This window comes from Ahaetulla prasina, chromosome 2 (assembly GCF_028640845.1).
Source record: "Ahaetulla prasina isolate Xishuangbanna chromosome 2, ASM2864084v1, whole genome shotgun sequence".
NCBI lineage: Eukaryota > Metazoa > Chordata > Lepidosauria > Squamata > Colubridae > Ahaetulla > Ahaetulla prasina.
The window spans coordinates 170,883,875-170,896,483 of NC_080540.1; the positions used below are offsets into that span (position 1 = coordinate 170,883,875).

The 12,609-nt window shown below is 40.2% G+C and overlaps 1 protein-coding gene across 1 annotated transcript; it reads left to right on the plus strand.

Annotated features, from left to right (window-relative positions):
* Positions 1-5,104: 5,104 nt before the first annotated feature.
* Positions 5,105-12,403, plus strand: LOC131192419 (microtubule-associated proteins 1A/1B light chain 3C-like). Its single transcript, XM_058171564.1, has 4 exons — positions 5,105-5,208; positions 6,023-6,078; positions 8,552-8,658; positions 11,883-12,403. Exons 1-4 carry the CDS (start codon positions 5,148-5,150, stop codon positions 12,064-12,066), a joined length of 408 nt encoding a protein of 135 aa, XP_058027547.1. The 5' UTR covers positions 5,105-5,147; the 3' UTR covers positions 12,067-12,403.
* The last annotated feature ends 206 nt before the right edge of the window (positions 12,404-12,609 follow it).

Here is a 12,609-nt window from a genome sequence, read left to right on the forward strand (position 1 = left end):
CAAGGTTGGAGACCCCTGCTCTGGACTACCCTATCCCCTGAGATTATTTCGCCCCAATATTTTGTAGGACTCTGAAGACCAAAATGTTGCTCAGGCATGGACCTGGAACGTCAGTGTATTTGTGGGTGTGATTCTTTTTGTGGTTTGAGTTGGGTTTCTTCTCAGGCAACATTCTAATATTCATTGTTGTTTCTTTCATTTTTCACCAGAGTCACTAATCCAAGAATGGACTAGTCATAAAAATCAATAAATACATAAACGATACTTTAATTTTCTTTTTATTTTTTGCTTGTGACATTATTATTAAAGCCAAAGTCTTTTTCCTTCTATTTCTCTTGCTATCACACAGAGTAAATCACTTAAAGAGGAAAGTGAAGGAATTATGACAAGCAAACTTAGCCAAAATTTCAGTGAGCAAATGGCTGAGTGGCACAACTTTGAATCTGCAAGAGCACTTGCGTTACTCCAGCAGCCATCTTGTTCAGGCCTATTCAGAAGCTGGGTCAAGACTCTTTCATTCCATCCTGGATGACAAAAGGTAAATTTGGTTCATATGACTGACCTTTACATTATTTGTATTTCAAAGGCAATTTTGTTTTACTCGGCAGCGGTGAATTATTCCTTCCACATCTGAATGAGGAGCTTCCCAGATGGTTTATGGGCTTTACTTGGAATCAGCTTCCTTGTTAAATCACAAGCCTGGAAGGAGCAGAATTAAAATGTCAAGATAACATTACTTTACAAGGGGGCTTGAAGATAAAGGCACCAGCTAAGTTTGACCCTCTTTGGATCAGATGAGCCCCTGCCTGAAAACGAGAATAACTGGCTGGGTAAGGGGAAAATTTTGATCTGATTTAGTGCTTAGCTATTTCCTTTCTTTTCTCCAGTTATGTCACAGCTGGCTCACCCCAAAGGTACTTTTTCAAGAGGCAACTGGACTTTCTAGACAGTCCAGTTGCTTCTTGAAAAAGCACCTTTGAGACAACTACGACCTGGATGACTGAGAATCTCCATAGACACAGCTGGCTCAGATGCCAACTCTGTTTATGGATGAAAATCTTATCTGGTTCTATTTTTTTAAAAGGCATATATATCCTCATTAACACAATAGGAAAAAATGGGATATATTATTTTAGACAAAAATTCAACAATTGAAGAAAAAATGTGAGGCAAAGAGCTCTGGATCCTTAACTCTTACAAACCTGGATGCAATTTCCTATGTGTTCTGAATTAGGATCCCGAATTAGGATTGCCCCTCCCCAAAAACACAAAAACACACACACATTACTCATTTGATAAAGTTGTCTTTTGCACTTTCAGAGTATATAATTCTCTCTGTCATAAGTATAGAAATCTGTTGAATTCAGGCAGTGCAATCAGATGAAATGCCATTCACTATGCTTTTTCACAAGAATTTGTCCAGATGGGCAAATAGGTTCATGCGTAGGATGGGGAGAATTTAACAAAGCACCTTGTGTGGGTGGGGGAAGCAAAGTTAAAGAGCCTCCCTATTATATTTGGGGGGGGGATGCCATGGAAAGGCTGATATAAATTTTCCCAATCATTTTGGTGAGGGCTTCTTCAAACATATAACTTGCTCATTGAATCTGCCATGGGAAATCCTCCTGCCTCCATCACAATGACAAAGCATATCCACTGAAGCCATCCCGGTTAATTCAATTTGTCACAGTGGTGGATATATAATCAGTAATTCATAATTCATATGGCATTTACACGTTACCTACTGGGATTTTCTTTCTCTTGCAAAAAAAAAAAGAATAGAAAATTCTACAAAGAGGCAGTAATTTGGAAACTTGAATGATAGAAAGATATATTTCCAGAAAACACTGCCTGACCCTGTACATTTTGTTAGAAGAAATACAATGTTGGGATAAACATACAGAGGAAGGAGGGGAGGGGAAAGAAAAGGAAGCCACCAGATCATGACATCAGCTGCAAAAGATAAGTGATGACATGGAAACAATCCTTCAAGATCAGACAAGGACCAGAAAACAGTAACCACAGATAAGTTAATAGTTGTTGCCATGGACCAAGTTATGTTTGATCCAACAACCTAACAAGTCAACACAAGGTTTGGGTGACATCAGTAGTAATATTTAGCCGGTTCTATCTGGTTTGGGTGAACTGGTAGTGGCAGCAGCGGAGGCTCTGCCCACCTGCTCGGATGTCAACATGGACGCTCTGCGCCATGCTCCCAGTTCTGAACCAGTAGCGAAGGTAAGTGCAATCCACTACTGGTCTAAACATCTGACTGATTATATGACCCCTAATAATAATGAATCAAATTTATATGCCACCTGACTCCCAACAACTCTTGGCAGTTTGCAAATAGTTAACAATACTTTAAACCAAGAAACTGGGGGTGGGGCATGGAGAATGAAAGTGTCAGAGATAACAAACCCAGTTGGGAATGAAGAGAATCACTCACTAGAGGCCTGGGTGAAAACAGTGTGAAGAAGTAGAGAGTGCTGTAAAGTATCTAGATGTACATTTTCACTTTAGCATATGACTCTCTGCAGTCTCATCCAGCAGAGTCAATGGCAAGGAATACTCAAAATTGTAGTTCAAGAACACCTGGAATACCACCAATTCCCCAACATAGGCTTTAATGCAACACTTGAATTCTGTGCAATACAATTTACATGAAGTCTCCCTTGAATATAATTTTAGATGCCTGATATACATGCTTACCAGACATTCTTATTCCTTGTTCCCATGGGTGCCCAAGCTATTCTCATTAACAGGGAGTAACATACCTGTTTCTTCTAATATATGGAAAATTGTTTAATTAAGAAATAGGCTTTTATTGGGTACCATGGGTTAGATTTTGGATTTACAGCTAGACCCAAGGAGAATGACTCTCAAATTCCTACTACACAATGAAGTGCCTTCTATGCTTTTAAGTTAATATGCTTCCAGCTAACTGACTACACAAGATTGTTGGGAGAAACAAGATTACTTGTTTCTTCAACAAGTAAAGAAAAATTCCATCCAGTAAGAATGCTGGGCAGTAATCTGTGGGGTCAGAGTTGAAATCCTCCCAAACCCATAAAATTGATAGGATGAGCGTGGCAATCAATGTTATAGGATTTTTATAACATTTTGGGATCCTGGAAATTTAGACACAGATGCTTATAGAGAACTGGGAGCTGGCAGCATGATTAGACAAAATATCAAGTGTCATAGAAGAGATCTTAATTTCATTTGCTCACATTCTTTGACTCCTTTGAATACTAATATTTAATAAATTGATTGATCCATTGATTTCAAATCAGTATAATAACCTAATATGGACTTGATCTTATCATTGATGCAAGCTGTGGAAAGTTACAAATAGGTTTGTGTGAATATTCACCTGTTTATGAATTTTGACGATCAAACTAATTCAAAAAATGTACGCATTGGTTTTACAAACCAAATCCATCCAAATCCATGACCAGTTCAGATACTTTTCATCCATGTATTTTAATTATCTGAATCAAATCAAATCTACGTGGGAGATTCACTCCTGGAAAATCTCAACAAATGCCAACAAAATTGGAAGTTGCGGTGCATTTAGCTAGGGAGAATTGGAAATTTTATTTATTTATTTATTTATTTAATTAGATTTTTATACCGCCCTTCTCCCGAAGGACTCAGGACGGTGAACAGCCAAGTAAAAAACAACTAGTACATAGACAAGCTTAAAAACATATTAAAAACTAATTATAAACTGGCCAAATTTAAAATTAACACTAAAATAAACAGTCCTAAAACCCCTCTTAAAATTTCCTCAAGCTAGCCCCGCACAGTGGAATAGGAAAGTCTTGAGCTCGCGTTTAAAAGACCAGAGGTCGGGGAGTTGACGGAGCCCTGGAATAGTGGTAAGCTGCTGTTGGTTCAGACCAGTTCAGGCGAACTGGTAGTTCCGACAATCAGCTGGCCCTACCCACCCATCCCCTCCCTATCCTGTCCTATATTTCCTTCTTTCTGGCTCAGCTGATTCACGCGGCACAGCTGATGTCCACACCTCCGCTGTTCTACTTACTGGCGGCGCCTTAGAAGGTAAGCAGCTGAGCTTCAAATTGCAGTATTTTGAACTCTGTGTGCAAGCGCATTGGGCGCACGTGCACGCAAAGCCTGTGTGCACGTGCTTGCACGCACTCACAAAACCAGTTTTTAAACTAGTTGCAGCCCACCACTGATTGGAAGGATCATCAAGTGTATGTGTTTATTTATCTTTTAAATATTTTTAAATACTAAAAAAAATCCCAAAACTGTTCCAGGAGGAACAGTTTGTTCTAGTCCCTGAGTGCAAATGGTCTCACTGCCTATTCAGCTGGCCTTGTGCTCTGCATACTTTTCCAAGAATGGTTCCTAAAGCTGCAACTATGCCTTTATCAATCTTAATAAGGCTGTAGGAGTTAACAGGTTTAGAAAGGAGCAAGCTCTATTGAATTTAATTGTATTTATTTCTGATTATGCACACCTCACATTTAGCTGCATGGAAACCAAACACATCTGCAAAGTCCTAATCTTTGCTGAGTTCACTGGAAGTTTATTCTTTCATGACTATGCAGAAACCTAGCACCCAGTCCTGCACATGCTCACACAGAACTAATTCCCACTTTCTTGTCAGAATAGGACCAAAGCACTAAATCCAGGTGGTTAAGAGCCTGTTCTCCACATCAATCAACATCAGCCAAGATGGTTGAGGCTACTAAAAGTTGAAAACCAACCACTGCTGAAGAACCACACTTTCCCCACCCTTATGCATGTGTTTCTGTGTGGAGAGAAAGATGGGAAGCAGTGAGAACATAGTTCATATATGTATTGTAACATGCCTGGGCAGTAGATTTAAGGGGCAAAATGGAAATTTGCTCCTCCTACATACCACTTTAAGAGCTTATCTTTTGGCTGGCCCAGACGAGGTAAGGTTCTTGGAAGCTCACCTGTAACCAAGTTGCTTTATTGCAGTTGGATTTCTCTTCCTTCCCACAAACAGCTGCCACTTCCTCAAAAAACTCCACCCCCAACTTTGCCTTAATAAATGAGCTGCTTAGACTTATATTAAATGGAAATAACAGCGGTAGGAGTTTAAGGAGGCAGGAATTGCACGATCTGGCAGGAGAAATACCTTTTACAACATGCTGAAGATGCAAAGATACCAGTGTGAAAACCGTCCCTTCAAGGAGAGGAAAAGTTTTGGTAAGAGGACTTGCTTCAAAGGGAGACCAGGATTATATAAAACAGGCTGTCATGGAAACCCCTAATTTTCTTTCATTTTCCTGCTTTCTTCTAATCTACTCATCCATTTACAGTAACATTGTATTTTTTGGATTCTCTTTCCTAAATGGGGCTGTTAGATCTGTTTAACATTTCAGTTCTGCTTTTCCTTCACCCAAATGCTCACTGTTCTTCTATTTATTTTCTTTACATGAACCTTGCAAATTAGATTAGGTTGCAACATGACGATTGATCCAGAAAGCCCTATGAGGTGTAAAACATTTGAACCTCTTTGTTCTACCTGCTAATTCATAGGAGCTGCATAGAATGCAAGAATTAACCAAGGGAAACATTTCCTGACAGTTGGCCTTCCAAATGACTTTAAGGAAGCTGTTGGAAATAGCATACAAGAATCTTGTTGAAGAAAATGGGGTACCTGACCCATCAGAGAGAGGTGGAGAATAGTGCCAGCTAGTATATGAAATCATTTCTTAACATAGTGAGACGATGGGAGTTGTAGCATCTATAGGGCCACAGTTGCATATTTTTATGTGGTTTTTTTCTTCCAGTTTTACCACTCTACACTTTAAAAATAACTTGTTTCTTAGGCTAAAACATGGTAAAAGTTAGTGATTTCAACATCTCTATTTTGGTGGAACAACTTGGTTTATGCAGATAAGGATCCTGATAACTTCTGAAGTAAATTGGGACAGAATAAATATTATGGGTTGAATCTTCCTAAATTATTATAGCTACTATGTGAATATGTATGTCTGAGTTTTGTTTTGTTTTTTAGCAACTCGGATAAATGAGACAACAGAAATTCGGGGGAAGTATCCCAACAAAATTCCAGTAAGCAAAATTCCTTTTTCCCCTTTTGATAGAATAACTCAGCTTTCGCTGTAACTTCCAAGAGCTCAGTAAATGAAACAAAATTAACTAAAGATATAAGTAATTGGAGAATGAACTTCTATTTTGTGGAGAAATTTCAGTTTTATACAAGAACTTTTCCTGTTTATCCAATTGTCTTCTGACATATTCAACAATAATGATGAGGCCCGACAGCCCAAATCTTGGCTTTTTTGTCAGTTTGGTATTTTACTTTTTGGTTCACATCAGCTTAACATTCTCCCACCATGATAAACTACAAACTAGCTAGATTAGTGTGGCTTGGGGAAGTGGAAGGACTCAGAATTTGCTTCTATGCTCCCAACATTTTGCTTGGAAACTGCAGAATAGACTTGACTTGGTTCAGTCAGCATTGAGAACTTCCTGCCCTGTCTATTTATCAACAAACTTCCTAAAACATGCCTTCTAGATGAATAATAAAATGCAAGAGCAATGAAAGGAAAAACCATGATTTTGGCAGTCATTTTAACATGAGAAACAGGATGCCTGCCATCTGTTCCTAATTTCACTGTTTCAAATGCCACAAGATTAGTCCTCAAAAGGAATGAAAGACATTGAAAAATAACCTGAGGTTTCTTGCTGTATTTGAAACTTAGCATCCAGTAACCCTATATTGCTGGGCCTTTGCAAACAAAACCCAAATATTTTTTTAGAAAAATTATAAATCAGGAGTCCCAAGCATAGGGATTTTGACCAGCTTTCCACAATGATCTTTGTGGCATTTAAATGGAATCATGCTGGTGGATGGAATGACTTGGAATGAAATTGAAAGACTCTTTGTGCTCACATGATAGGCCACTTCATAGTTTAACTTTGATACTTTGATAACTTTATCAAATAAACTACAATGAGAATCCTACGTTAGTTGAGCCATTCTTTGCATCTGATGGTGAGCTGCGATCCATGAATGCTTATATCTTTTAAGAGCACTTGGTAAAAGCTACCAGAATCCTATTTTTTGCTACCATGGAATAAGCTCAGCTTTCCTCCTATAATTTTAGCACTATAGTACAATGATTGTTACATGATTCAGTTTTAAAGTCCATTTCAACTTCTGGAAATGTGACAATGAAAATAATGAAAGAGGAGAAAAGGTTCTCACATTTTTGTTCCTATGGTGGGGGACCAGAGGATATTCTGTATTCAAATCAACTAATCCTTGATTTGAATCTGCCTACCCTAATCCATGCATCTTAACCTAAGTTCTTCAAATGCTGGAATCTATCTTAGTTGCTTTTCTGCATTGCATAGAATCTTCAAGTAAATATAGGGTTTCTCCTACATGGTAAAGTACTAACTAAGACTTAGTTGGGATCAAGAAGTTCCAGTTCTGATTCCAATTTTGTCTCTATGTTAAGACATTAAGTCTTTAACTATAATTTATTGACTACTAACTTAGAGATGATTTGGGTTGCTGTATTATACTAAGATAACAATTTATAAGCTAAAACCAATCTAGCATGATTTCATGCGGTGTATGAAATAAGCTGTCAAAGCTTCAGTCCTATGGGAATTTAGGAGTCACACCTGGAATATTGGATGGCTGGATATAAAGAAGGAAAGAGTTTTTACTTCTTTAAAATTTATAGAGAAGGTAATGTCAGCAAATGTTACATGTTGCATAAGCCACACCTGCTGAAAGCTGTTTTTCAGTATACGTCATCAAATGCGAGGTCTTATCCTAATGGTGACCTGGCTATCTAAAAACCTACCAAGCTATCACATTTCCAATCATTGCACATAAGGTGACAATTAAATATGTCCCAATCTATTTTATAGGATTGTTATAAGCATCAGCTGCTATGACATTTGCATGTTGTGCTAATCTATGATTTTGCGGCAAGGTTTGCATGACATGCCAAGCTGAAGAAACCATTATATGTTGGTGTCACATGCGAGGCAGATGTGATTTAAGATTTACTATTTGTCAAAAGTGTACAAATATCATGTCAGCACTCTGCTGGTTGGTGGATCAATGGAAACCAATTTTAGCTTTCCAAGACCAAGGCAGAGATTTGTACCTCCACAGCTCTGCTGACATACCAGAAGCTCTGCCCTCAGCTACAGTTATAAACAGTACTTAAGGTCTATTGCTCAAATAGAGCTTCTTGTTGTCACCCAAAGCCGTTGAAAATAAAAGATCTCATCTATGAAGCCATTCTAGGAGCAATAGGCCTTAATCCTGAATTGCACTTACATTTATCTTTCTACTGAACTTGTCCCAACCATTTCTCTGCTGAACTTGGCGTAATTTCTGCAAAGCTCCAGATGTCCATTTTTTTTCCAGTGGCTTGCACAGACCTGTCAGCTTACCCAGTAATAGGACTTCCAACCTGCCCCTTCAAAAAAAAAACAACGCTTGTAATTGGAGGTGAATTATAGCATCTTGGTAATTAAATAATTCCTCTGCCCACAGGTGGTAGTGGAACGTTACAGGAAGGAGAAGACTCTTCCCCAGTTGGATCGGATCAAGTATTTGGTTTCTCCAGATATATCCCTGTCCCAGTTTCTTTTCACTCTGAGGTAGATGGGGACTGGAATTGGGCCATGGGAAGAATATTGCCTTTCATTCTAAGGTTCTCAACCAAACAACGTTATGTATAAGATATCCTGTTTATATCCTTTATCTTTCTAAGGAAAGGGAGTTGGTTTTACTTATTGACATTAGAGCCACCTTATCTACTGGTTCTTACTCCAGTACAGATCATCGATATTAGCAGAAACTGTCTATGGACTTTGCAGTGCTTCTGAGTTCTTTGTCCCAAAGGTGCTTTTCCAAAAGGCAACTGGACTTTGTTTTTCTTGAAGATGTTTTGCTCCTCATCCAAGAAGCTTCCTTAGTAAGAAGTTTCCTGGATGAAAAGCGAAATTTCTTCAAGAAAAAACAAAGTCCAGTTGCCTTTTGGAAAAACTCCTTTGGTTGAAAACCATAACGTGGATGGCTGAGAATCTCCATAGAGCACGGGTGTCAAACTTGCAGCATCACGGTGGCGTCACGTGACCTATCGGGACTTTTTCCCCCCTTTGCTAAATTGGGCGGGGCCAGCACGCGACACATCCAGGCCATGAGTTTGACACCACTGCCATAGACATTCTTTAAACTTGCACCCTTTCTAAAAGAAAATTCAGTGTTTTCCATCTGACAAAAAGCCCCATTGAAACGAGTGTGCGATTCTAGAAACAAGATGTCTTAAGTAAAAAAAAATGTATCTCGATAATATGAATCTCAAAACCTCTCTCTGCTTCCTTATGCTGTTCCCAATTACCAAATAAGAGCCATGTCAGACCTGGAAGCCATCTTTTACATTGGGCCTTCAGGCCTGCCACATTTTCTAGTGTGGGAAAATGGGGGAGAGGATATAGAGTATGGGTAATATGTAGTCAAAATAATATTCTTTTCTCAAGAGAGTCAAGGCCACCTTGTCCTGCAGCTGTGATGAAGGACTGGGGGGCATCTCCAGCTTTAGACAGTGCCTGATTGGATCATGTGATGGACATGTGGGTGCTGGGCAGGGACTTGAACTTTCTTTTGGGGTGAGGAAAACCTGGAAACTTTCAGATTCATGTTTTCCCAGATGTGCCAATATGACATCTCTAATAAAATGGAACTTTGAGGAAACTCAAGCCTTGGAGTTTTCTTTCGTTAGAGGTGTTACTTGAAACCCTGACAAACCATTTATTGACATAGGGCAAGCTTTGCATGCCTGCTAATTATTCAACTCAACTGAATATTTATTTATTTATTTATTTATTCATATTTTTATACTGCCCTTCTCCGAAGACTCAGGGCAGTGTACAGCCAATAAAACGACAAGAATCCCAAAAAATTTAAAATACACTATCAAATTTAAAAAACTGATTCAATCGCTGTAACCTTAAAATATTAGCTAAAATTTATCAAAACTAAAACCTAGGTAAAACCCTATAAAAAACCCACTAAAATCCCCATACTAAAATCAATCAGGCCAGCCCCGCTTGGTGAAAAAAGAAAGTCTTGAGCTCGCGTTTAAAGGTCCGGAGATCAGGGAGGAGACGGAGTCCCACCAGCAGCTCATTCCATAAAGCCGGGGCCCCCACAGAGAACGCCCTTCCCCTGGGGGCTGCCAGCCGACATTGACTAGCCGACGACACCCTAAGAAGACCCTCCCTGTGGGCGCGCACTGGACGTATCGGACAATGGGAGGTAACTGTCGGCAGCAGGCGGTCCTATAAATATCCTGGTCCAATGCCATGGAGCGCTTTAAAGATGATAACCAACACCTTGAAGCGCACCCGGAAGACCACCGGCAACCAATGCAGCCTACGCAGGAGAGGTATTACATGGGAGCTACGAGGAGCTCCCTCAATCCCCCGCGCGGCCGCATTCTGCACCAGTTGGAGCCTCCAGGAAGTTACGAGGGCATGAGTGACCGTGTATAATGCGTCCCGGTCCAGGAAAGGGCGCAATTGGTGAATCAGGCGAACCTGATGAAAAGCTCCCCTGGCGACGGCTGTCAAATGATCTTCTAAAGACAGCTGTGCATCCAGGAGAATGCCTAAATTGCACACCGATTCCCTGGGGGCTAACGATTTGCCCCCCACAGTCAGCGATGGAGTAAGCTGACTGTGCCGGGACGCCGGCATCCACAGCCACTCCGTCTTGGATGGGTTGAGTCGGAGCCTGTTCGTCCCCATCCAGACACGAACGGCCTCAAGACACTGAGTCATCACATCGACGGCTTCATTGGGGTGGTTCAGGGTGGAGATGTACAATTGGGAAGTGTCTCTATGGAGAAGCAGTTCATCAGGGGAGATGTCAGCCCATGTTCTTGCAAAAATACTAGTGGGCAGGGCCAAGATGACCTAGTAATGGTCTCATCCAGGTTCTGCATACTTTCCTACAGATTTGAGGGGACTTAACATGACAAGGATGAACTCGTCTTGATTTTCTAGAAAACCCTTTTCTTGAGACTAAAAACTTATTCTCCAGGTGTGAGCGCACTGTGGTATTCAATCTTGGCATTGCTGGGGTAAAACTATTAGGAGTGGGAATTCATGCAACCCCAAACTGATTGGTGGAGTGCTGCCTTTCCTCATCCGGGGCATATGGTAATGGGATATCTTCCCCCCCCCCCAATTTCAAAAAGGGTTTAGAATGACTGCTTCGGGCCTCATGTGAGCAAAGCATCTCTTTTAGTCATTTAGCCTCTTCGTTTAGACATCCATGTCCTTTTTCAAGCTTGCGTGCAAGAGGGCTGAAAAGCTGCTGCTGCTTAATGGAGCAAATAATTATGGAACTCATAAAAGTAGCTGCATTGTGTTTTTTTTAGGCTTGTGCATGAAAAAAAAAAGCAAGTGGGGTTTTCATGAATAATAGAGGTGCGGCCTCTACACAAGATCCAAAAGGCTTTCTTCTGAAGCAGTTTTGAAATGTGTACAGTCCCTTACATGCTGCAGTCCTTTCAGAGGCAGGTGGAAGCCTCTTTATTTTGACGGATTTTTTTTTTAAATCCACTTCAGTGTTTTTAGACCGCTTAACTGCTACTGATGATTGGGATTCTTAAATTACATTCATTGCTGTTATTGCTTTTTCTCTTATTGTGTTTTTGCTATGTTGGTTTGAGGTTGTCTTTCTCATACTGTGATTTTATTGATTTGTGTATCAGGGAACTGTACAAGAAATAGGTGGATCAAATCTAGCCAGTAGCCCATTCCTTTTCTTTCTTCTGATTTTTGCCTTGACGTCTTTTCTTTTTCTTCTTCTCCAGAACCCGGCTGTCCCTCACAGCTACACAAGCCTTCTATTTACTCGTGAACAATCAAACCTTACCCTGTCCTAGTCTGACTATTTTGGAGATCTACAATGACAACAAGGATGAAGATGGCTTCCTCTATATGACCTATGCTTCTCAAGAGATGTTTGGTGCAGGAGTCTCTTCGGAACACCAATGAAGCCATCTCGGTGGGGGGGGGATCCATGCCTCCCTAAGAGCCAAAAATCAGTGAAAAAAAATAATTTAAAGACCGTTTTTGCACGAGAATGGCATGGGAGGGTCTTCGCAGCCAGCCACAGGATTTTCTCTTATGACTTTGGTCCCTGATGCTACTACTTCACTGTTTCACTTGAATGGAATTTTGGGACGACGTGGGGCTTTGAGGTTCTTACTAACTCTGCGAGTTGTTAGCTTAATCCACTGCCAACTTATTTTTTTAATTAGTCTTACTGTTTTATTTATTTATTCATTTATTTATTTTCTTCACAAAATGAATTTCACTTCCCATTGCACGCACTGAGAGCGGAGTCTTTTCATTAGGGGGAAAAAAAGCTGGTTGACCTAAGGAAGAGAATCTGGAGAATGCCACTTGTGGACATTTTAACTGCACAGTCATTGGTTACTGCATCCCTCCCTCTCTTTACCCCTGTTCCCCTTAAGATTACAATGAAGAAATAAATGAGCGCCATTCCATATCTGATCTGAGAAGGTCTCTGTTTCT